This window comes from Leptonychotes weddellii, chromosome X, assembly GCF_054177405.1.
Source record: "Leptonychotes weddellii isolate Sample4059 chromosome X, ASM5417740v2, whole genome shotgun sequence".
Lineage (NCBI taxonomy): Eukaryota > Metazoa > Chordata > Mammalia > Carnivora > Phocidae > Leptonychotes > Leptonychotes weddellii.
The window spans coordinates 719,262-745,719 of record NC_138385.1 but is presented as its reverse complement, the minus strand read 5'-3'; the positions used below and the strand labels follow the sequence as shown (position 1 = coordinate 745,719).

Below are 26,458 nucleotides of genomic sequence, written 5' to 3'. Positions count from 1 at the left end.
ATTAAAAATCTAGGAAACTTTATGTCCTGTTTGGAATTTGATGTTTTCCTTTGGTTATTTTCTCTGGTTCTATGTCGTGCAACATTCATCTTGGGGCCTATTATCTGGTATGGGACCAAATACTCTAGAATCTTCATTCAGGACATTGACTAGATAAAAAGGGGAATCATCACAAATCTAGTGATCTCCCCCAACAGTCGAGGGGAGGAAGGTAGAAGTATTTATGTAGTGGGTCTGGCAGGAGGTACCAGTGTGTGTGGGGAGGGATTCTGAGCATAGGCCTGAGGCTGGGTTTCCCTCTCCTGGAAGGGAGGTCAGAATGAAAGCCTCTGGCAAGTCAAAGCAGGAACCTGCATGTGTGCACCTGATGGGTTCTCGTCCAGGATTAGAGCATCCTGTGTGCATGTCTATGTGGGCACCAGCCTCAGAAGACTTGGGGTGGGGGGGTTTTGAGGGCATGGGTGTTTATAATCTCAGCAGCTAGCTGCTGTGTGAGCAACGGAGTGGAGTAATTCCCTTTGGATACAGATTAATTTGGGCAGCCAGTCGTGGGGTGCTCTGGAAACCAGGTCTTGAGAATGAAGAGAAAGCTGAAAGGAATGGCTGCCAGGAGGAAAATGGGGGAGATACAAGCGGAAGCAAAGCATTCAGAGCACTCTCCCCATGGAGTAGAAATGGGATGATCATCACACCTTTGCTCCCAAACTTGTCTTATAGGTTACACGTCTGTGTGTGTTCAGGTCCACACGTAATGTACCAGATCGTGCCCTGCCCAGCACACACCCCCCTCATGGGAGGGTGGGTTATCTTGACCTGTGTGTGCTTGAGGGAGACTTCTGAACCCAGGAGAGGCAACTGGTATTGATGCTGTCCTAAGGGGTTGACAGGTGCTGCCATTTCCCTCTCCAGAGACTCGTGCAGGTGGAAACCCAGAGAGTTACAAGGTATTGGCATTTCAACACAGCAACGTTTTTATTGCTTTTGAGGGTCTCCCTAGAGCAGACATTCTATTGCACAGCCGCTTCATTTTGGCATTTTAGAAAGTTGAGGTTACAAATAGCTTCAAAGACACATGAGATGCCCAGTGTAATTAAAGGTGAAGGAGCATGGGCTTTAAAGAACAAGGGCCATTGCCTTTTCCTCTCTGTGTGCACCATCTTTGATTAGCAGTTGCATTTTGATAGTACTTTGGGCCTCAGATTTCCAGAGATCCTTCTGAAACCCTGATCAGTGGGGCTCCATCTATCAGGAAAATCGGAGCCCAGCCAAGGAACTTGAACAAGACTGACACCCACTGGCCTAATTAGGATAGATGCAGAGCACTGGAAGCTGACAAACTAGGTGGAGTGTCCCTGTTTGTCTTAAAGCAAGGAGAATGGAATTCAAACTGCTAGAGAAAGGCGTAGAGTAGCTGCCCCTTTTCTGCAAGCTTAGTAAACCCAGGAGACAGGCACCCACTGTGGAGAACTGCATGCCTGGTCAAAGGCTTCTTGCAGTTTCTTAAGGGTTTCGTCAATGCCATTATTGACCAGTGAGAGGTCAAAGTAGTGTGCGTACTGGCTGCGGATGGCTTCGGAGTCCTTTTGCAGCTGCTGCAGGGCTTCCGTCTGCAAAGAAAAGAGAAGCGTGGATGAGGCAGGCCCCACAGCACGGCAGCCCGAGAGGTCAGTGATGGGCTTTAAGTGGACCCTGATTGTGGTGACCACTGCCTGGCTCAGAGTCACCTGCTTAAATGACTCCAGCCCTGAAGACCTTCCTTGAGAATGTTTAATAGAGTTGGGTGTAGAGAGAGACTCGAGCACCGCAATTCTAGAGGATCTCAAACTAACCCTGATGATAAATCATCAGAGCTCAGAAGACCAACAGCTCCGTTGCTGTGGCATGGACGTGAGCAACATCTCCCCACTGCTGCAACCACCACAGCTGCAATCCTGGGACAGGTCTGAGGTTGACTTACAATCCCAGGCCTCTTTCTAGAATCCCAAACAAGTGGCTATGAAAAGACTGATTACTCCGTAAAAGTAAAAATGTTTGCACAGCAATAAGTGCCAAAAGACATGCCAAACTTGGAAAAAGATGTTTACAACTGGTGTCACAAAGGGCTAATTACCCGAATACAGAGCTAGAAAGCAGTAAGAAAAAGGCCAATAACCCAAGAGAAAAATAAGCTAAGGACAGGACCAGGCAGTTTGCAGAAAAGATACAAGTAGCCCTCAATAGTCTGATAAGACACGCAGCCACTTAACTAAGAAAAGTACAGCGAGACTATATTTTTCTAGTAGATTGGTCAACAAATGAAACTTTGGATAACATGCTCCTGGCACAGGGAAACAAGCAATCTCCATTCCCACCGCAAGCATCCTGGGACCTGGCAGTCCTGCCTCCTGGGGTTTCTCCTACAGATCGAGCTGCACATACGTGAAGCGCCACGTGCACAGGCCACGGAGTGCGGCCGTGTCTGTGACGGTCGGAAGGAAACCACCCTGCCGGTGTGCACAGTGGAGGCCGCGCAGCAACTTCTCTGTTGCATTTGGTGAAAGCAGGTGCAGGAACTCGGGTGGTGAGCGGGGAGCGGCTTTTCAGTGTATCCCTGGTCCCCTAGCTCTTCCCCTCTCCCCACAGCCACACCACACCCCTGGCGGTGGGTGTGGTGGGTTCAGTGCCGCCTCTGTCCTTCCCACTTGAGCCCACGTCGCAGCAGTGTCAGGATCTGCCAAATTGCCCATCTCTGCCACCGGACCCCAAGCACTTCTGGAACTATGACGGTCTCTGATTTATTTTGTCCCCGTTACCTAGTGGTTTAATAAATGTCTGCTGAGTAAATCAAATGTGCCCATGCCCTTTGGCTTCTTGGCCTTGCAGGAAGAAGGACAGCAGTAGCCAGGAGGCTCATGGGAGATACGGGCACAAGCTGAGCTCTGGACTGATGTCCCAGTCCGGGCAAACCTGGAGAATGAACCTCCATCCACCCTGTGTAACCCCGTCCTTCCCACCTGAGCGCCCTGGTCAGTAGGTGCGATGAACACAATGAAAGGTGACAGTTCGGCCGTGCGGACAATCTTCAGGGTCTAGAGAAAGAGGAAGGGGAGGAAGGAAGAAAAGAACCAGAGTCAGCTATCATGATGGCTTCCTTCTAATACATATCTTTGAGCATCACCAAGCCCAGTATCATTTCCATCACTTCTGGTACAACTATTGTGGTTTTAGGTGACCCCAGTGAAACTACGTGAACCAAACCTCATCCATGCCTGCCTTGTCAGGCCTACCCACCTGGGGCTCAATGTCAAGGATGGCAATCTTGTCCTGCTCATGAATCTGGTGCACGGTTTCAAATTTGGTGCCAAACATATTGCCCTGGTAGCTGCCAAACTCCAGGAATTCATTGGCAGAGATGTTCCTGGTCATCTCTTCGGTGGAGATGAAGTGGTACTCCTTCCCGTCTTCCTCACTCTTCTTGGGTGGCCGTGTTGTATCTGCACAAGAACCCAAATCCCTGACAAAACTGGGGGTCCTCACCATCTCCTAGGGGCTTGGCCCATGGTATCTGTATGTAAATCCCAGCTGCCTTTGGTGCAGAGAGTTTAATAGGGGAGTTTCTCCCACAGGATCCCGAAGGGCTGACAATAGATGATGCAGAGCAGGAAATGCCCTGTCCATCCAGAATGTGTTTAACTTTCAAGAGGCAAAGCCCAACGTAGAAAATTCCTATCCCTTTCCCTATATGAAGTTACATCTCTTAAATCACCAACCCCAGGAATTAGAGCTCAGAATTGGAGAAATGACAGCTGATTATGTATATATTTCAAAGATTTGATTTGTTAGAGCACAAGCAGGGAGAGCGGCAGGCAGAGGGAGAGGGAGAAGCAGGCTCCCCTATGAGCAAGGAAGCTGACAGAGCTCCATCCCAGGACCCTGGGATCATGACCCGAGCCGAAGGCAGATGCCCAGCTGACTGAGCCACCCAGGCACCCCTGATTATATTTTTTAAACAGATCTATGGGCTATGGTTTGGATTTCTTGAAAGGGTATGTAAAATTTCCTTTTTATAGCTTAGAAAGAAGAGTACTCTGGTTTGGTTTAAACTCATTTTGTTAAATGTTGGAATATTCTTAAGTCACAACATTTACTATCATTCATATAAACTGTCCTCTAAAATGTGCTCCAAAAAATAAATAAATAAAAAATAAAACGTGCTCCAGAAATCACAGCTTGAAACATAACCCCTCACACTCCTCCCCAGTGGACCTCTCCTGCATCCCATGTTTATCGAGCCCCCTATCCCCTTGTCTTGTGCATCCTCTGCTTGTCTCTCAATCCACAACTGCACATGCCTCTCTCTCTTCCCATCTTACAAAACAACAACTCTTCTTTAGTGGCTATTTCTACTTTCGAATTTCCCCACTCATTCCTCAACCCAGGGCCATCTGCTTTCTCCCCCTAGTTGGGTGTCACTTATCCCTAAAGGCAAAATGTAGAAGCAAGGAGTAAAAAAATACTAATACCAGATTCAGAATCCAGTTTTCTACTTTGATAAGCAGGATCTCTTCCTGGGAATATACACAATCATACTATGCAGATTCACTTCTGGGAATGCAGTCATCTGATTCCCTACCTGGCCACTGGCCTGATTGTTCTATTGAGAAGAATCCTACTGCCGAGACTGTGCCTTTCCTGAGCGCTGCTTTGATTCAGAAGACATTTCAGGAAAATTAGAGGCAGCAATAGTGGATAGCTAAGGAAATTACAGTATAGCCACTCAACGGACTGAGATTTAGGCACATGAGAAAATATAAAGATGAAAAAAGTAATTTTTTAAAGATTTTATTTGTAAGTAACATCTCCACCCAATGTAGGGCTTGAATCCCCAACCCAAAGATCAGGAGTTGTACGCTCCACCAACTGAGCCAGCCAGGCGCCCCGGTCATATATGTTTTCAGTAATATTACTTGCTTATTTAAAGCAGCATAAAAGTATTTTCAACTGCTTCTGTTATGCAGGCATACAACACAGAGAAGAATAGCAACATAGTTAGCTGGAGCGATTATATGTACACATTTGCATCTTTCCAAATTGTGTTTTGTTTTTATAATCAAACATTTCAAATAAAGTCACACATAGAAAAGACCACTTTGGTATCTCAGAGTGGTGCTCCCACCTGTCCTCCAAGGACCGCAGAGATACTTACATGGGGCAGGGTATGCGAACTTGTCCGGGTCCTGGCTGAGTAGGGCATTCTTAATGTGGCTGCGACCCACCCCACTGGCTCCTGGGGAGGGAGAAAAGACAGAAACCAGGTTGCTATTATTCTCATGAAGGCTTCCATTTCTTTCCCCAAAGACAAAGGTGGGGATAGGTTTAGAAATGGGACGTGGGTGAGAGTGAGTGAGCAGGTGTGGCTTCCAGACTGGGGTCAGGGAGTGGCAAAGGCCCCCACTGGGAGACAAGGCTCCAAGGGCTAAGGGTCAGGACTCAGAACATAACTGTTGTTTCCAAAGAGGAGCCAGCTGACACATGGGTTTTCTATTTCTTTTCTAAAGAGATTTGCTTTACTGAGCTCTCCAAAATTAATGGAACTGATCTATTTTTTCAATATATATTTTTTTAAGATTTTATTTATTTGACAGACACAGCGAGAGAGGGAACACAAGCAGGGGGAGTAGGAGAGGGAGAAGCAGGCTTCCCGCCGAGCAGGGAGCCCAATGCGGGGCTTGATCCCAGGACCCTGGGATCACGACCTGAGCCGAAGGCAGACGCTTAACCGACTGAGTCACCCAGGTGTCCCCCCCCCTTTTTTAATCATTTCTTTAAAGATTTTATGGAACTGATTTTTTTAAAGATTTTATTTATTTGACAGAGAAAGAGAGAGCACACGCAGGGGGAGGGGCAGAGGGCTTCCTGCGGAGCAGGGAGCCCGATGCGGGGCTCGATTCCAGGACCCTGGGATCATGACCTCAGCCGAAGGGAGATGCTTCACCCACTGAGCCACCCAGGCGTCCCAGTGGAATTGAATTTAAAGCAGTGTTTTTACTGGAAATTTCTCCAGAACCCTAATAATTTCCTCTAAGCAACTAATGTTTTAACTCTAAAGACGAGGTGGTGAGCTGCCCACCTAAAATAACTAGTTGCTGAAAAACTTGTAAGGTTTAGTTGCATTTGTAAGGTAAATCCAGATGGAACACCTGTAAGGATTCAGAGAACCCCAGAGACTGTCCTCACTGCGTTTTTTTTTTTTTTTTTGAGGCAGGGAGGGAGAGGGGGCATCATACGCAACATGGGGAGGGGGGCGGGCACCAAGAAGTTACCGATCAGCACCAGGGTCTTCCTCTTGAATGCAGGGAGCCGAACAACTTCCTCATAGGAAACAACATCCAACTGGTCAAAAACTAGGGACAAAGAAAACCAAGCCATGTTCATTTCCACAGCTGGGAAGAACGTGGTCCAGGGGGTGAGGCAGGAAAGAGCCGAAAGTCTGTCAGCCTGGCGTGAAGGCAGCTGAGGCTGGGGAGAAAGGACTTGGGCCTGGAGTCACTGAAGTGACGTGATCGTATTTTGGTTTCAGAAGACGAACTCTGGTAGACGAAAGGCTACAGGGGCTGGGATGGAAGCAGTGAGACCCTTAACTGCCCCACCGCTCTTTTCAGCCAACCAGACTTCATCTAACCTTACCAGAGGATGATGGGGGCTGGGACACTGCCCAGCACGACCACAGTCGCCAGTGACGGAATGATGGACAGGGCATCCCGAGTACACCACTTCTGGACCATGGATGCCTTTCCTTTGGGTCTATTTCTTGCTTTTCCCAGCCTCCTCCATCTGAACTCATCATGATTCTGTCAGTGAATTCCTTGGACTCACATTCTTTCTAATTTTCTGGACCCCATATTCTCCTTTTTCCTCTCTCTTCTCCATAGTTTCAGTAACATCACGCTGCCCTGCACTCCAGTCCCCCCTGGGGAGGGTGAGCTGAATGGGAGATTATTCAGCTGTTACCTACAGTCTGCTTGAATCCATTTATAATTTTAGTATATTATATTACCTACCACAGTAGGTAAAAAACAAAACCAAAATGAGTTCTCAGGAAAACACGCTGTTTTCTGGGGTTGCTCAGACCATGAGCTGGTCATGCTGAGAAAGGTCTGGAAGGCTGTTCGGTTGGTTACCTGAGGAGTGAGGATAATGAGCGGGTGTGAGCAGACCACTAGCTTTCCTTCACATGTACTGGGAAGATGAATGTTGTAATAAAAGAAAACCAGAAGAAATGGCATGCTTCCTGTGTAACGTATGGTCCACCATGCACGACACCATCTCCCTTTAGCCGGCAGAGAGGAAGCCCAGGAAGCTTACTTGAGCTGTGCTTAGCCAGATACTTGTCTTTGTATTTCTTCTTCTTCCCAAACGGACTGCAGCTGGGGGCTTCACTTGGAGCAGACTGAGCCACACTAGCCACTCGCCTGGCAGGAAAAGATGACCCAGAATGTCAGGGGAACCTCAGCATAAAAGCCCCAGGGTCACCCTTCCCCTTCTCCACCAAACCTCCAGACCAGGGACACGTGGCTGGTTCAGTCGGTAGAGCCTGCGACTCTTGATCTCAGGGCTGTAAGTTCAAGCCCCACGGTAGGTGTAGAGATCACTTAATAATAAAATCTTGAAAAAAAAAAAAAAAGACAACTTCCAGACCAATCTGCTAAAAACTTTGTGCTATCCTTGACCCTCTCATCCTCACCCCTCTCAGTCCTCACTCTCACTCTGAGGCCCCTCCTTGGTCTCTCAGCCTGTCCCTCTCTCCCTCCCTACTTCCCCCATTTCTCTGTGTGTCTGTCTCTCTCGCAGCCTCTGTGTGGATCTCTCATTCTCTCTCCAGTCTCTGTGTCTCTCTCATATTCCCCCCTCAGTCTCTTGCTCTCTGTGTCTCTGCCAGGACCCCCTCAGCTGCCCTCTCTCCCTCCCACTCTCCCACCCCCACGCCCTTCTCTGTGAGCTCTGGGTCTGTGATGAGCAGGGTTTAGACTGGTATGGAGGAGACAACGGGCACACAAAGAAACAAGTGGAAGAAGCCCAGCTGGAATGGTCAGGCTGCACTGAGGGGAGGATGTGATGGCGGGGGGGAGGGGGGGTGTCACTTCGCCTGGACACATTTCCAATGCCAGGTATTTGGAGGCCCACATAAGAACTCTCCAGAAAGGCAAGGGAGGCAACTGCGCCCTGAGAAGCCATCACTGTGTTAGTCTGGATGGCCCCCACCTCTCTGAGGCTCCTGTTCGCAGAGCCAGTGTGGGAGCTGCAGACGATGTCTGCGGAGTGCCTCACAGGCTGCGGGGGGCGCCGTGAATTGTCTGCTGCCTTCACACACGTAAACCTCAGCCGACTCCACACCCAACCCACACTCTGGTTCATTGGTTTTTGAACCTTTATGACCCTACTTCAGTAAAACAAACACATCACATATACAACTAAAACTGCAGCTTCATAAAACAGTACCTTCTCTTAGATACATGAAACATATTCCAATACTTCTACCTGATGCCCTTGTTCAAAAGAAATCCTTGTTGCAACCCACTACACTGACTGCACACCTCATTAAGCTGCAGCCCCGTTTGAATACCGCCGTGCTACTGGGTCTTCCTCAGCCGTCTGCCCCCAATCCCGCAATGCTCTTCACAACGTGTTACCTGGGTCTTCCACCATTATCATGCAGGGTTGGCGCTATATTTCATTTGCTGCTCTAATTCCAAATTTGTTTTAAGATTTTATTTTTAAGTCATCTCTACCCCCAACGTGGGGCTCGAACTCACAACCCTGAGACCAAGAGTCATGTGCTCTACTGACTGAGCTGGCTGGATGCCCCTCATTTGTTCCTCCAATTGTAAGAGTTTATTTCTATATGGCACTTCCTGTGGTTTGGTGCCACGTTTATAACTCCCACTGTGTCATCCCCAGAGATGAGGTCAACCAGAATTCAGGCTTAAATCTAAAAGGACCCCCTCCCTTGAGGCTGTACAGTGTCTTTACACTGGATTTATTTTGCAGGGGGAGGTCCGGCACTCCCAGGGCCAGGTACTGTAACCCAGCACTAAGTGAGCAATCCGACTCGGGCTGGATTTATTTTTTTCTACGTGCTGGGATTTTGCATCAAGGACACACATTTCACATTTGACTGTTTTCTGCGAGTCTCAGAAGCACTAGCCTGGGAGGCAGGAGACCAGGGAGGGCTCCGGTCCCCGTGCTGTCCCTTGCTCTGTAACCAAAGGGAAAGCATTTGAGCAAACAGAGGCCCACAGACAAATGAAGAGCCCTTCACGCGGGCTCCTTTACCTGTATCGGCTTCCGAGCCTAGCCCATCGGCTCATTGTTGCCCCCTCAGCCATGATGCCAGGTAAGGCTGCAGGTTGGCTCGGTCGAGAAACAGAAACTACACATGAGGCGACAGGTTTTTGAAGCTAAGCAATCATGTGTATGTGGCAAACATGGGCCCCTCGCACTGGCGAATTTCACCCATACAAAAGTGGCTCACCATTCCTGCAGCTCAGGAGAAGGGATCAAGCCTGCTGACTCCTTGGAGGAACCTTCCACCCGCCCCTGCCACCAGTTACTGTCATCTTTGTTGATTATCTTGATGATGTCCCCAGTAACAAACTTCAGTCCCGCCTCCTTGCAAGGGATCAGATGGTCCTTTTTGGGATCATAGTCAAACTGTGCTCTCATGAACATCTGAAAAATAAGGCAAAGGTGCTGGTGTCGGGATTCAGGTCGAAAGTTCTGCTATAAGTAAATAGGCTCAGGATTGAGAAGTGACTGAAACTGGGGCTGGACCTGATCCCTCCAACATGTTCGTGGTTACTGGGGCTGATTGTCCGTCTGTCTTGGAGAACAAAGGAGCTACTAGCGGAAAGGCATGTTTCCTTGGGAAATCTTTTCACGGTATGTTAACTAAACAATATGAATGTGCCAAAGGTCTTAAAATGTGGATACCCCTTGTCTCCACAATCCCCTTCTTTGCACAAGTTGTCACTTACGATGTCTGGAAAAGTATGTTCACCATAGCATTATTTACAAGACAGAAATATTGGAATCAAGCTAATTTTCCAAGAATGAGGAATCAGTTAAGTATGCTCATTTGCTGAATACATCATTCCCAGGCCAACTATAAAAATCAATGTGTAGAAGATAGGTAGACATCCTAGAAATGTTTAAAAGGTTCTTTTTTTTTTTTTTAATATTTTATTTATTTATTTGAGAGAGAGAGAGCGAGAGAGGGAACACAAGCAGGGGCAGTGGGAGAGGGAGAAGCAGGCTTCCCGCGGAGCAGGGAGCCCGATGCGGGGCTCGATCCCAGGACCCTGAGACCATGACCTGAGCTGAAGGCAGACGCTTAATGACTGAGCCACTCAGGCGCACCTGTTTAAAAGGTTCTAAGAAGATATGGTGAACAACGTCACATGAATACACTTGACAAATCCCTTACGAAACACAATTTCCCAAAAGCGACACAAGAAATTGAAAATATGAGCACTCATATCTCCACAAGAAAGTACTGAAAGCCGTTACGGAACACCGTCCTCCCCTGCTCCCAAACACACATGCACACATGCACACAGGCCCCACTGGCTTTGATGGCAAAGTTTTCCAAACGTAATTTGAAAAACTAAGGCTAGTCTCATACGGACACAGGACAAGATGCTTATCCAGAATACATAGAGAGCTCCTACAAATCAGTAAGAAAATGCCTTGAATGGGTACTTCATAAAGGAGGGCATCCAAATGGAGAAAAACATAAAAAAAAAAAAGGAGCTTACTCTAATTAGTCCTCGGAGAAACGCAAATCAAAACCACAATGGCCAAAATGAAGAAAAAGTACTGGTGAGGGTCTGGGGCAACTGGGCAAATGAACAAGAAGACATAATACTGAGTGAACGAAATGAGAAATAAAAGAATTCATGGTGTATGATTCAATTTACACCAATTTCAAAAAGGGGCAACACCTGTCTCTGATGTTAGAAGTTAGGGTTATGGTAACTGGAAACAGGTCACAGGGGTTCTTAGCCATGTTCTGTCTCTGGAGCTGGGTGCTGGTTAAATGGGTAGGTTCAGTTTGTGAAAATCATTCTAGTTTTATACTTATGATTTGTGTATTTTATAATATATACATACACCCACATATACCCAAACTTCAATTTAAAAAGTTTGCTTAAAAAGAAAATTTTGCCATAATAACATAAACGACCTGCACTAGAAACTTTTGCATACATTCATCTGCCAAGGCCCTATCCAAACACTTTCTCTCCTGTACCGATGATGAGCTGTCTGTGGACTGGGAATGGACCCATTTCTCTTTATATCACCTCCAGTTTCTAGCGAAGTGATGTGTACAAGGTAAAGTCTCAGTGAATTTTGAATAAGTGCTCTTAAGACTCTTTCTTCCCTTTGGCTATTATTATTGGCTACTATTAATCACTGGGCTATTATTGTTTTAAAAAATAATTGCCAATTTGCTGGTGAAAAATGATACTGCACACATTTTATTTTGTGTTTCTTTGATGACTGGTAAAATTGGCTATTTTTTCATATGTTCGATGTCCAGTTGTATTTTTCCTCCTGTGAATTATCTCTTCATTTGCTTTGCCCATTTTCCTCTTAGAATAAAGAGATTACCCTTTCCTTTCACATCGGTTACAAACAAGCAACTCAGAAAGAAGGACTGCCTGGGGCGCCTGGGTGGCTCAGATGGTTAAGCGTCTGCCTTCGGCTCAGGTCATGATCCCAGAGTCCTGGGATCGAGTCCCGCATGGGGCTCCTTGCTCCTTGGGAGCCTGCTTCTTCCTCTGCCTCTCTCTCTCTCTGTCTCTCTCTGTCTCTCATGAATAAATAAATAATAAAAAAAAAAAAAAAGAAAGAAGGACTGCCTGTTTGTAATGGATGTTGATTTAGTTCAGAGAGCACCAGGCAGCTACACTCGTGATATACTGAGAACTTAAAACTAAAATCATGTCATTTCAATTGAATATCAAAGAACACAACAGAGAAAATGGTGTCACCTACCTGTAGTGCAGGAAGACGATTTTGCTGGTTGGGAATTACTTTTAATGAGATCATTCCTTTGGTTTCTTTCTATTAAAAAAGAAATTATAATGGATATATAATAGATGGATCTGGGGTTTCATAAAGTCTTATTTCCCCTCTCAAAGTCCCCAAAAAGTGTTTTTTTTTCCCCAATACCCATCTTTACTGCACACTTTGAAATTTTTAGGACAATTCCTCCTTCGATATCAAAGTCTCATGTGCCCCATAAACCAGTGTAAGAACATGGAGATGCACAAAGAATAATGAAGAAAAAGCTAATAATTTTCCCTCCTCCCCACACTCAACCCTAAAAGGTCTCCAGATGAACCTAAAGGAACCCTGGCACATATATACCCATACCTTTCTTGACACGAAATAAAACATTTCCAAATATTTACACATATATCCATATTCATATGTATTTTTGTTTGCTTTTAACAAAAATGGGATTATACTCTATAGAACATGTTATTCATGTTCTACCATACTCCTCATTACTGGGCATGTCGACTGTTGCCAATTTTTTTTCACTATCATCTGCTGCAATAGACATCCTTTATTTTTTTTTTTAAAGATTTTATTTATTTATTTGCCAAAGAGAGAGTGCGCATGAGCAGGGTGATGGGCAGAGGGAGAATGGGACACCTGAATTATCTCTTCATTTGCTTTGCCCATTTTCCTCTTAGAATAAAGAGATTACCCTGCTCATTTGGTTGGGCACCTGCCTTCGGCTCAGGTCATGATCCCAGGGTTCTGGGATCAGCCTGCATGGGTCTCCCTGCTCAGCGGGGAGCCTTCTGCTTCCCCTGCTTGTCTCTGTCAAATAAATAAATAAAATCTTTTTTAAGAATTAAAAATAGAACTATCATAGGATCCAGCAATTCTACCTTGGGGAAATGAAGTCCATACCCTGTAACTGGTTGATATATCTTTTAAGACTCTTCTACCTGTTCCTCCTCTTATGACAGTAGCACTGTAGGGTTCTTTGCAGCTTCTATATCCTCACTGATTTTCTTGCTACTTGTTCTGTTGATTATTGAGAGAGAGATTGAAATCTTGGACTATAATTGTGGATTTGTCTTTTTCTCCTTGCAGTTCTACCAGTTTTTGCTTCAAGTATTTTGAAGCTCTTTCATTAGGTACACGGATGTTTGGATTTTGGTTGTTTCAAAAGGCAGGGTAAATCTGGTCCCTGTTACTTCATTTAGCCAGAAGCAGAAGTCCAGCGGGGGCTTTGTTTTTTGTTTTTGTTTGTTTGTTTAGATACACTCTACAACCAACGTGGGGCTTGAACTCACTACCCCAAGATTAAGAGTTGCATGCTTTTCAGACTGAGTCAGCCAGGCACCTCCCAAGGGCTTTTTTTTTTTTTTAAAGATTTTATTTTTAAGTAATCTGCACACCCAAAGTGGGGCTTGAACTCACAACCCTGATATAGAGTCACATGCTCCACCCACTGAGCCAGCCAGGCACCCCACGAGGACTTTTGATTAAAGCAAATCCCAGGTCTATCGTTTAACAGCCATGTGACCATGGGCAAGTTTCAAAACTCTCCAAGGTTCAGTCTCCTTATCTCTGTCTCAAGTGAAAAGCCACATTCTGGCCAACTGCCCCATATGGAGTTTTTTCAGTTTTTTTTTTAAAGTAAGCTCTATGCCCAACGTGGGGCTCAAACTCACAACCCCGAGATCAAGAGTCACATGCTCTTCTGACTGAGCCCGCGGGGCGCCCCTCAACTTTTCATTTATAATATCCCATCCACTCTTCATAACAAATCTATGAATAGGGATTCCTATCTTCATTTTACAGATGACTTAGAGAAATTAATTCACCTGTTCAAAATCATGGCTAGAATGAAGTAGAGCAGGGTTTCAGAGCTGCCATTAAAGACCAACGCTTTCTGACACCCAGTCCAATGTTCTTTCTAGATAGATACTCTGGGTTATTCGCCTTATTTTAGAAATTTGCTAGATGAAAATAGAGAACTGTCATTGCTTGCACAGAATAAAGATTAGCAGTGGTAAGAGTCCCCTCAATGAGGTATAAAGACTTGACAGAAAAATGACATACACTGACACCAATGTGCATCCACACTTCACAAAGATAATGGCATGGAAAATACCCACCATCGCCTTCTGCAGCTGATCTACTGAGTGATTAGTCACATTTGTGCCATTGATTTCTAGGATCTCATCCCCGACGTGAAGGGAGCCTACCACAAAATGATAAATCAGTCCACAAAGAATAAACATTAAAACAAGAGCTGTCAATAGAAATCAAGACACCACAGAAAAGAAAGCATGACCTAGAGCATGTTCATATTCCACGGGAGAAGGGAATGTACCAAGGCCAGCACTTGACAGTTTCGTTGACCAAGCAGAATAAAAGCACCACATCCACAGCAAGTGTAATGTTTCTTTGTTGTTTAGATAAACCCACAAATGCCACCTAATGGTACAGTTAATCAATGGTTAGATTCTATGTGAAAAGTAGTTACAAATATTTGTGCCACCCTAGATACAAAAAAAAAGTCCCAACTAAACATAAAAGGGTAGGGCTCACAGCATGGAATGAATCAGGTGGGCAAATACAGGTTATCGTCAGCTACTAAAAACATGTCATATTTTAATGTTCTCTCACCCCATCTCCCGCCACAAACAGCTCTTACTAAATGATGCATCTGAAAATTGACGGCACCTTCACATTAAGAAGATACAACAGTTACCTGTAATTATTTGTTTAATGTGTATTTTCTCAGTTTAATTGTTAGCTCCAGGGAGTAGAGATGGTCTGTTTCCTTCACTGTAACATATTCAAAGTCTAATGCAGTGGGTTGCATATATCTAATTGCTCAAATATTAACTGTAAAAATATTGGTATAAATAGGTGTGTAAGAACGCTCAGGAGGGAGAGATGGTGGCACTGGGCAATTCATACAAAGAGCCAGTTATTAAGCCCCAGAAAATCTCTTGCCATATACACAAAAATGCTCCTGGGTTTAAGATTGTAAGCTTCCTGACCCTCACCACTGAATAGGAAGTAAATGATTAATCCCTGAGTGAAACACAACCTAGGAGCCCCCCAGAGTACCTTGTCTATGAATCATGCCACCATGAAGAATCCTTGCCACTGTACAGGACTGCTTTTCATTCAGCTTCAGAGTGATTCCCTGCAATGAAGACAAAAGGCACAGTCAGCTGTATTTTCAGCTCTTTCTGCGGTTATCATCTTTAGGATAATTTAAGGTGATTTCTTAGGAGAAAGATTTTTTCATCTGTACCTGGGTGGTACTCAACTAGAATGGGCGTCAAAGCTGCCGGAAGGAGAGACCTGAGGGAGGGATGAGAGCCAGGGACTCAAGGGGTCAGGAGTAAGCAGGAGGTTAGAATATGATAAGGGATTACCATGGGCTCTTCTGTGACCTTCTCGAACTGTATGAGTCGCACCTTCCGTACCTCCTGCCCTTTGGCCGGGGTAGGGCTCCCTGGGGCAGCAGAACCATTGGTGTACATGTCCTCGGTCACGGCATTCACCTGGTGTGACACAGCCTGTCAGGTCAAAACAACAAAGCAATGAATAAGGGAGGCAGCAGAAGCCTGCCGTCAGGCTGTAACCGCAGTTCTAAAATCTAAAAGGCTCTGATGTGAGGCTATTTGTAAACGTTATTATCCAACTTAATAGACATGTTTATCCAGTTTGCTGCAGAAATATTAATGGTGCACACACGCATCCCTTCATTTTTAATTCATTTCTATACAGGCAAATGAAAACCTATTATTCCCAAAAGTGCTACAAAGCACAATGCTTTCTATTCTGGCAAGATAAAATTTGTCCTAAGTGACTGTGATTCAGGTTCAAGTTGGCAGCCTGTGTAAATGAAAGAAAGGGGAAAAGGGGGAAGGGAAGAAGAAACCCACAAAAAAAGAAAACACGAGGAAGTCTTCAGGGATGACAGATATTAATAACTTTCTAGAAGATGGAAAGGAGATAGGGAAATGGTCATAGATCGAGCAGAGTTGGGACAGCAGAGCTGGGAACCTGCTCATAGTAGAATCAGCCATGGAAGACTGTGCCGTCCAGCAGACCACAACGGGCTGGGGCTCAGGAGTCCCTGCACAGAAAATGAAAGAAATGAGGCTTGAGGTGAAAATAGCTCCCCAAACGCTCCACTTTCAAGGCAGGAAGGAGGACCAGGCCAGTGGACATCTATTCATGTCTCCTCAGCCAGAGCTGCACAGCGCAGCTGTCCCGGGCTGCCAAAGGAGCTCAGAAAATAAGAACTGAGGGCGCCTGGGTGGCTCAGTTGGTTAAGCGACTGCCTTCGGCTCAGGTCATGGTCCTGGAGTCCCAGGATCGAGTCCTGCATCGGGCTCCCTGCTCGGCAGGGAGTCTGCTTCTCCCTCTGACCTTCTTCTTCCCTCTCATGCTCTCTGTCTCTCATTCTCTCTCTCTCAAATAAATAAATAAAATCTTAAAAAAAAAAAAAAAGAAAATAAGAACCGAGTTGGGCATCCTGCCATCCCAAACAAGATCAGGGAGAAGTGGGTGGCTCAGTCGGTTAAATGTCTGCCTTCGGCTCAGGCCATGATCCCAGAGTCCTGGGATCGAGCCCCGCATCGGGCTCCCTGCTCCGCGGGAAGCCTGCTTCTCCCTCTGCTGCTCCCCCTGCTTGTGCTCTTTCTCTCTGTCACGCTTTCTCTCTCAAATAAATAAATAAAATCTTAAAAAAAAAAAATCAGGGAGAAATGGGATAAAGCTGTTGGGTCGGCAGTCAGTTATAATAATATAAAAACCATTTACTGACTTCCCCTTTTCAGAATCTACCTATAAACAAGATATGAAGCAGTCATAGTTGAAGAACACATTGTATATGTCAACACCATGACAGAAGTTGACAGGAGAAAGGAAATGAAGGGAAGGGGCCACTGATCTGGTCACCTTACAAAGTGGGGAGGCAAGATGTATTCTCTACAGTGAGTGGGATGCTACATGAATAATGGTATAATTTAAAGCAGAAATTGTAAATGGATAGCTCACAAGTCTGTTTTATTTTGACCACATACTTTAATTTAGTAAAACCCAGAAGATTCTAAGCTCTCTTTAGAAATTTCAGAAGACCTGGCACTGCTCACATGGCTGAGGGTGGCTGTGCCCTGCAGGTGGCCACGTGCTCTCCAGCTCACTTCCTACTCCTGCTGATTCCCCTGTACCTGAGATGTTATTTAACGTGCTATAGCCCTTCTGGGTTCAGCCTCAGGGTCCGGGCGGGGGCGGGTCCGGATAAATAGATGTTATTTTTCTTACACACAACTGGCTTCATGCACCTGATCCATCTGGGCTACGTTAAACGTACCTCTGGATGACTTTTAAAAAAAACCATGTATGTTATAAAAGGCACACGCCCTTGAATAGCCGAAAAATTTTGAAAAGGAAGAAAGTACGAGGAATCAGTCTACACACCTGCACGACTTATATAGTTGCAAGTAATAAAGACTGTGTGGTATAGACAGAATAGAGAACCCAGAGATAGACCCACACAGATACGCCCAGGTGATTTTGACAAAGGTGTAAAAACAATTCGATGGAGGAAGGGTAGTCGTTTCAATAAACGGCGCTACACCGAAACTCCACCGACCTAAACCTCACACCTTTACAATGGGTCACGGACCGACATGTAAAGTGTAAAACTCTTAACACTTTTTAGAAAAACAACATCGCAGACAGTCATCGGGATTTAGGGCTAGACAATGAGTTCTTATACCCGACACCAAATGCAGGATCCATAAGGGGAAAAGTTGATAATTTGGACCTCTTAAAAATTAAAAACTTCTGCTCAGTGAAAGCCTGTGTGAGGAGGATGAAAAGACAAACTACAGAATGAGAGGAAACATTTACAAACCAAACACCCAACAAAAGACTAGAATCTAGAATATATAAAGAATGCTCAGGACGCCTGGTTGGCTCAGTGTCAGTTAGATGAAAATCAATAAAACAACAATAGTAATAATAATTACAACCACAGGGGCGCCTGGGTGGCTCCGTCGTTAAGCGTCTGCCTTCGGCTCGGGTCATGATCCCAGGGTCCTGGGATCGAGCCCCGCATCGGGCTCTCTGCTCTGTGGGAAGCCTGCTTCTCCCTCTCCCACTCCCTCTGCTTGTGTTCCCTCTCTCACTGTGTCTCCCTCTGTCAAATAAATAAAATCTTTAGAAAAAAAAAAAAGATTCTCTCACTCTCTCAGATAAATAAATACAATCTTAAAAAATAAGAAAAAAGAATGCTCAATGCTCAACACTAAAAACCATCTAATTCTATACCTGAAACTAACAGTACACTGTATGTTAACTGGAATTTAAATAGAAAACTTGAAGAAAAGAAAAGCTATAGAGAACGCACTGATGGTTCCCCCAGGGGAAGTGGGTGGGGGATGGGTGAACTAGGTGATGGGGATGAAGGTGATGAGCACCAGGTGATGTATGGAAGTGTTCAATCACTACACTGTATACCTGAAACTAATATTACACTGTATGTTAACTAATTGGAATTAAATAAAAACTTAAAAAAAAAAAACCCATCTAATTTAAAAATGGGCAAAAGACCGGGATCCTGTGGGTGGCTCAGTGGGTTGGGCACTGGGCTCTTGATTTTGGCTCAGGTCATAATTTCGGGGTCCTGGGGTCAGCCCACATAGGGTTCCGAGCTGGAGGTGGAGCCTGCTTGGGATTCTCTCTCTCCCTCTGCCCAACCCAACTCGCATACACCTGCTCACTCTCTCTCAAATGTGTAAGTAAATCTTTTTAAAAAATAGGCAAAAGACCGGAAGAGGTATCACTGAAGAGGATAAGGAAGGAAGGACGGCCATCAGGGAGAAATGCAAACTATAACCACAATGAGATCCCACCACACGCCTATCATAATAGCGAAGATAAAAGCCATGACAACACTAAATGCAGGTGAGGATGCGAAGAAACTGAATCTCTCATCCTTCCTGGTGGGAATGTCAAATGGCATGGCCATTTGGGAAGAGAGTTAGGTACTTTCTACGATTTTATGAGAGACAGACAGGCAAAGGCAGAGGGAGAAGCCGCCTCTCTGCTCCACCAGGAGCCTGCTTCTCCCTCTGCCCTTCCCCTCCCTCTGTTTGTGCTCTCTCTCTCTCTCTCTCTCACTCTCTCCTTCTCTCTGACAAAGAAGTAAATAAAGTCTTTTAAAAAACAACAAGTATCTTACAGCCCAGCAACAGGACCCAGTCCAGCAACAGCACCCTGAGAGAAATGTTCACACAAAACTTCTATGTGGAGGTTCATAACAACTTATTCCCAATAGCTAAAGCTTGGAAACAATCAGAATGGCTATAAAGTTATTGGTGATTAGTTGAACAGATGAAGTCACTTCTCAGCAATAAAAAGGGAACTTGGGATGGATCTCAAAGGCATATTATGAGTCCGTTTCTATCACATTTTTGAGATCACAAAATTATAGAAAGGGAGAACAGATTAGTGGTCGCCAAGGACACATGACAAAATGGCACAGAACTACACTCACACTTTGTACCAATGTCGATTCCATGGTTCTGATACAGCACTATTATTGAACTCCTAGTAGACAGATTTGAACTTATTTGCACAAAATAACTAGCAAAATGGCCGGCAAGTAGCACTTGTTTGCACCCCAACAACTATAACCAAGAGAGCTTGGTACCAAAGAATGGCTACCGACAAGACATCCTTGCGAGCTATGCGGTGTACAGGATCGGTTTTCAGGAAAGTAAGAGGCCACGACACACAGTGTCCAAACAGTTCTTCAAAGTATGGCCCACGGTGACCCGGGACCATGTGGTTAACACTCTTCAAAGCGAAGTAGCTCCTGCCACATTTCATATTCCAAGTGAGTAGACTCAAGAAAACCAGAGGAAAAAGAAAAAGAACGAGGAATTGAAGGACCACTGTCTGTGATTGCTGCAAAAAAATGATGAGCTCAAGTGTCAAATTTCTGGCCTCAGAGTATGAAATAAAACCCAGGACTCTCCTTGACCCTCATTTATGAATTTCTTACCACTACTAACTGTGGGTTTATCAACTACCATTTATGTGCGTTGCTAACCACAGGGGGCCATGTGCTGTAACGTACTGTCAATAAAGTGTTTATGATGATTCACCTGTGTTTCAGACTCAGTGGGAACCTGCATACTGTTCTAAACAGTGACAGATTAGAAAGTCTTAGTCCACAGAATATGGACTGACCTTTGAAATGGGAAGAAGCCTACATGATAGTGTACCTAGAACAGGCAGATAAACCGGCACACTTACCTCATATTCTTCTTATTCAGCTTTATTGCAAAGATTGTTTTTAACATGTCAGCCTTTAAATTAAGGACTCAGCAAAGCTTACCAGAGGCAGAACACATTCCAGTCAGAAAAGTTCAAGAGCTGCTATCCCAAAGGTTGGTCTTTCAAATGTGCTTACCCATCAAGATGTTCTTTGCGATGACTAAGAGTCACTATTACACTCACCCAGAAGTTGCGAACGATGACTAAGATAAACGGAAGTCTTCAATGTGCTAACTAAAGAACCGACGTGTGCCAGTAAGGCTTCTAAAATCAAACCACAATGTTCTCCACTGCAAATTTGTCCTTGAGCAACCCTGTCTTCCTGTATGTCTTAAATGAAACTTCCCTAGACGACTCTTCAATCTCACCTCACAGCAAGTTCCTCCAAGCAGCCCCTGTATCTCCTCACCACAGACAACTGTGGGAACAAGGATGTACAGACATAAACTTCCACTTGATGTCTGTGTACACACACTAAAGGTGAGTCCTTAATTCAATCTGTGGGTCTGTGACCACATGAAGTGCAGGACATCTTCACATAGTTAAGTCATGCTGTCTGCCCTTTGGCAGCTCATTACTATAAGGGGAAGTCATTCATTCATTCATTCATTCATGCAACGTAAATGATAAATGGAAAAGATAGCCTCCATCAAGTTTAAGGTTGTCTTAGAGTGTAAACACTCAAAGGACACAAAACACAGTTTTCAGCTTTCTTCAAAACTAGCAAATGGAGCTTCACAAAGGCGGTCTGTTCTTCAGTGGGAGGCCAAGACAAGCACTGGGATCCAGACACGAGTTTTGCCCCATGAAGTCGCATCCCAGTCTTCAAGCTACATAAGTGGCCCACACTGAACCTAGGAGGAAGGGGAAGGTGTTGTTGGCCTTCCACTCGGGATACTTAACTTGCCCATCTTTTGACCTACTGCGTACCAGACACTTGTCCTGGCCCTCTGATCTGCCCTAACTTGTCTTGTTTCCACAGCTGAGAGATAGAGATTTGATTGTTTCTTCTGTTCGCTTTGTCTCCTTGAGCTGGAACGTAAGTCCCACACGGGCACCCACACCAGGAGCTTGCTCCACATTCACTGATGACATGAATGACTCGCGAGGCACGTGCTGCTGTTTCCTGAGTCATTACTGCCACGTGACTGCCAAGTGACACGAAGCAATGCTGAACAAGTAATAAAGGCAAACGCCCCAGAGTTTGCTTCCAACTGAAAGCTCGCCGCCCTCATCTCCCGGTGGGCGGGGGGAGTGGCTCTGGGTAGGGGTGACCGCTCACCCCTCAGCTCACCGGCCGCAGAAACTGGGGAGCAACCCCCCCACCCCGCCCCACGCCTCCAGTCTTTGGTCTGCAGCCTTTTGGCTGTTAACTACCGGAACTGCAGGACTGGGAGGAAACATCTGCCGCAGGGTTCAAAGGAAGCTGGGACTTAAAAAGAGATGAAAACAAACTTGGCGGGGCTGGGGGGCGGGGTGGGCGGGGGTGCGGGTGAATAAAACAGCGCAACTAAAGCTGGCTTTTTCATCCGAACAATCGCATTAAGAATGAGTGACAGCGAATGCAGGCAAGAACAAACATTTGTTCAGCCTACTGTTAGGCTCTTGGCCAACTGTTTCCACGCGGAGACTTAGGAGAAGGCCAGGCCAAGAAGCCAAGCCATCCCCAGATGGCAGACTGTGGGAGCAGCCCCCCATCAGCCTGGGCAAGATCTACTCCACTTTGGGGAAAAAAGAGAAACTGAGAAAACCAAGAGTACTCTAAGGTATTATTAGAAAGAGATTAGCACTTTTACCACAAATGACAAGAGCTGGGGAGAGGAAAGCCTAGGAGCCAGAAGTTTCTGGCGAGAACTATCTTAAAATCATACATTAACTAGGTGCACTGTTTCTCAGGCACTAAATCCATTTGAGAACACATACATCAATCAATCCAAAGGTCAAGTCTCTAAAGATCCTTTTCCAATGCACTTTATCTACCCAGTGTACTAGGTACAGAGCCAAAACCTACATATGTATGTATGCATGTATATTTCTTGATATGAAGGAAAAGGAAAAAGTGAAGCATCAGAAAAGAAACTTCTGGTTCCCAGGGCGCCTGGGTGGCTCAGTCAGTGAAGCATCTGCCTTTGGCTCAGGTCATGATCCCAGGGTCCTGGGATCGAGCCCCGCATCGGGTTCCCTGCTCTGCGGGAAGCCTGCTTCTCCCTCTCCCACTCCCCCTGCTTGTGTTCCCTCTCTCGCTGTGTCTCTCTGTCAAATAAATAAATAAAATCTTTAAAAAAAAAAAAAAGATTAAAAAAAAAAAGAAGAAACTTCTGGTTCCCTAATTCAGAGTTTTTCTTCCTGTTTTCCCTGCCCTCGGGGTCACTTCCCTTGCCCCGCAGACAAGTTTGGAGCTGCATTTACTCTTGCCTTCCTATACTCCATACTCAGGGTCCTCCAGTTTTAGCAACACTGAAAGGTTTGAGCAATTCACTGCTTAGGGGTGAAATCTCTGCATCCACGAAATGTCTGATTCTGTCTCCCTTGCCCTGGGGAAAATTTGACAGTGTCTCAAGACATTTTTTGATTGTCACAACTGGGGGGGGGGGGGTGTATTACTTTCACAACAAAAAATGATCACACTCAGGGTATCACACTCTGGCAAGAACCTCAATGGTTTCTGGGGCGCCTGGGTGGCTCAGTCGTTAAGCGTCTGCCTTCAGCTCAGGTCATGATCCCAGGGTCCTGGGATCGAGCCCCGCATCGGGCTCCCTGCTCCGCGGGAGGCCTGCTTCTCCCTCTCCCACTCCCCCTGCTTGTGTTCCTGCTCTCGCTATCTCTCTCTCTGTCAAATAAATAAATAAAATCTTTAAAAAAAAAAAAAAAAAAAAAAAGAACCTCAATGGTTTCGCACAAGCAGTAGCCCCGGCCTGGAGCACCATTCACCAATGACATCCTAGATTCGGCAGGACTGAAGGTCTGACAGCTTTACAGCACTCTACCCCTGCCTCTGTGTCCTCCCTTCTGGACTTCTCAGCTCCAGAACCAGGCCTGCATGTAGTAGGCAATCAACAGACTGGTCAGAATGGACGACTACCAGCGTGGGGTAACGCATCTGACTGCCTACGGATCAACAGACAGATCTTAGGGGACAAAGCCCCGCTTTGCAGGGAGCCTGCTTCCCCCCCTCCCTCTGCTTGTACTCTCTCTCTCTCTGTCAAATAAATAAATAAATAAAATCTTAAAAAAAAATAGAATGAAACTTTGGGTTTTGAGTCTTCAGAACTTTTACAGAAAGAATTCCCCTTAAAAGAAGCTTTCAGTGGGGCGCCTGGGTGGCTCAGTTGGTTAAGCAACTGCCTTCAGCTCAGGTCATGATCCTGGAGTCCCAGGATCGAGTCCCATATCAGGCTCCTTGCTCAGTGGGGGGTCTGCTTCTCCCTCTGATCCTCCCCCCTCTCATGTGCTCTCTTTCTCTCATTCTCTCTCTCAAATAAATAAATAAAATCTTTAAAAATAAAAAAATAAAAAAAAAAAAGAAGCTTTCAGCTTCGCCATTTTCTGGATTCCGTCCAAGCCAACAGCTCCATCACAGGTTTGCCTGCTTCTTGCCCGTAGGGGACGATGTGCTGATGCTTCGGGACAGGCAGCTCTGAGGGAGATGTTGGACGGACCAGTGCAGTTCAAAGTGTTTGACAAGCATTACCTCACGTAACCATCCCCACAACTCCCCAAACAGGTCCGTTTGACAGAGAAGAGAAACCGAAGGCACGGAGAGCCCAGAAGCTTGCCCAAGGGTACACGGCAAGTGAGAGGCAAAGCCTAGTGTTGGCAGCAAAGGTAAGAGTCCCAGAGGGAAGATGAACCTCAAGGAACCACTGGAGATTTTCCCTCCGATGTCCGCACAGTGGCTGATCTGGGTGCTATTCCATTCAAGGATTTAGCAAGTTTTCTTTCACCTGCTTCAAATTCTTTAAGAACACCAAAACAAACTGGCTACCCAGTAGACCATGTGCGGTAATTGAGGACTGCCGACTCAGAGGGCGCACTGCAACGTAAGTCTTGTAGTGACAGGGCCTTTCTTCCAGAAGGCCCACAGTGTCTCAAGCCTGTCCCTAAGGAGCCGACAGGTTTACACAAGGGCCAGGTTTACAGAACCGTTTCTGCTGACCCAAACACAAGCATTTCAGTTACATATGGGGCTCTGGGTGTGCTAAGTGGAAGGAGCCTGAGAGAAAAGACTGCATACAGTTGGATTCCACTTCTAAGACACTCCTGAAAAGGCCAAATGCTAGTGTCAAATAGTGTCAAAATGCAGCTCTGTTTCCAGGGTGATTTCCAGGTTTCCGGGGGTGGGGGGAATGAGTGTAAAGGACCACCAGGGAACTTTCTGGTTACATGACTATGAATTTGTGAAATCTTATTGAACAGACTAAATAAATTTATGAATTATATGTATGGTAATTATACCTCAGTAAAGCTGCCAAAAGGAAATTTAATAAAGAGATTTTATTAAAAAGTTAAGGTGCAGCCAAGTGAACTGATTATAGAGAATCCAAGCCTATGGGGAGCCAGGTTGTTTTAGATCCTGATTCCCTCATAGTGCATATTCCACTACATACCTTCCAATTCTGTCTTGCCATCTGAATAACAATACTGTGTTCCCCACCTGCTCATTCCGGCACTTATTCAAGCCTAGAATATTGCGATCATGACTGGAAACAACACACAGGTGTGAACACTGTACTGATGCTTATCAATTGTTTCCTTGAGCTACCAGCCCAAACAGTCTATAGCTCTACTGTTTGCTTTACCTTGTGAATCTTCAGTGTCCTCATCTGTGGAAGTGGAAGGTTATGCTAAATCTCTTCTGTCCACCTCTTCAGTCACTTATTAATTCACAGACATTTCTGAGGACCTCTTTATTAGGCATTTAAAATAAAAGCAGTGAGCATGAAATAGCCCTGCCCTGAAAAATCCTGCAGTCTAGGAAGGAGATTCACACGGACTTCTGTAGACAGTGCAGCTGCTGCTTGGCTCGCACTCTCTCTCTCTCTTTCTCGCTCTGTGGACATTCACTAGTAGTACCTGACCACTAACCTGTGAGGAAGGCCAGGCTACCTGGAGGGGCTGCTGGGCCTGTATTCTGGGCGATGGCTCCAAGTGGGAGCCAGCCTCAGCCTGCAGAGGAGTGAGTGAGCATTCCGGCGGCCGCACCTCTGCGTAAGAGACAACCTTATTTTGCTGGGTGAAATCCACACTCAGAACTATGAGAGAGAACACGGAAATGCTCAACATCCTCTCCGGGCATCCTTGAGGATAGAGGTTAACAGCTATCTGCCACCCATCCCAGGAATCCGGAGGGCACAATTACCTCTGGAATCCGTGCATTCCTTGTCCACCCGAAGATACACACAGGCCACCCCATCTGCACCGCAGCACAAGGGGCCCTCCCTAAATGCAGACGGACGGTGAGTGAGCGCTTTAGAGGCAGAGTTAGGTTTTACAACCGTTTCTGCTGACCCAAACACAAGCATTTCAACAGCAAAGCAAGCAGACCGACTCTTCTGGGATCTGTTCCTTAAAGTCTTTCCCTTAGCCTGACTTCCGTCCACGAAGAAGTTTTCCTTGACCTTAATAAGCGCTCTGTACAGGCCGCGCGGCCTCCCCTCATTTCCACCTACGAGGGCTCCTGGGGGAAACGACCCACCACACCTGAAGCCCTCCACACGAACCCCCGGTAGCCGCCGCGGCCTCCATCCCGAGGGCAGCCCCCCCGGGGCCGGGCCACGGACCAAGCAGGTCCCGCTGCGGGCGGCGCGGCCTGGAGCCGAGTCCCGGCCCCTCACCCTGCGCCCAGGGAACCGCGGGGCCCTCTCACCTCGGGCCGGCTGCGCTTCTGCAGCAAGTGCTCCAGGTAGAGGTCGGAGAGCGCCGTGCGCATGCTGCCCCCGCCCTCGCCCTCGCTCGCCTTGAGCGTCATCTCGCAGGAACCTGGACGCGGGGCCGCGAGCCGCGAGCCGCGCAGAGCCGCGAGTACGAGAACCGAGGCCTGCGGGGCGGCGGAGGCGGCGGAGGTGGCGCGGCC

At 46.2% G+C, this 26,458-nt stretch overlaps 1 protein-coding gene and 1 long non-coding RNA gene across 2 annotated transcripts; both read right to left on the bottom strand.

Moving 5' to 3' along the window:
* Positions 1 to 947: 947 nt before the first annotated feature.
* MPP1 (MAGUK p55 scaffold protein 1) lies at positions 948 to 26,458 on the bottom strand. Its single transcript, XM_081807996.1, has 12 exons — positions 26,252 to 26,458; positions 15,462 to 15,605; positions 15,148 to 15,226; positions 14,184 to 14,269; positions 12,037 to 12,105; positions 9,512 to 9,708; positions 7,345 to 7,451; positions 6,303 to 6,383; positions 5,186 to 5,266; positions 3,271 to 3,473; positions 2,994 to 3,068; positions 948 to 1,607 (listed from the first exon to the last, which is right to left on the bottom strand). The coding sequence occupies exons 1-12, from the start codon at positions 26,351 to 26,353 to the stop codon at positions 1,431 to 1,433; spliced, it is 1,401 nt and encodes a 466-aa protein (XP_081664122.1). The 5' UTR covers positions 26,354 to 26,458; the 3' UTR covers positions 948 to 1,430.
* Positions 21,922 to 23,571, bottom strand: LOC145717748 (uncharacterized). Its single transcript, XR_014141132.1, has 2 exons — positions 23,269 to 23,571; positions 21,922 to 23,039 (listed from the first exon to the last, which is right to left on the bottom strand). It is a non-coding gene; the product is annotated as an uncharacterized LOC145717748 (long non-coding RNA).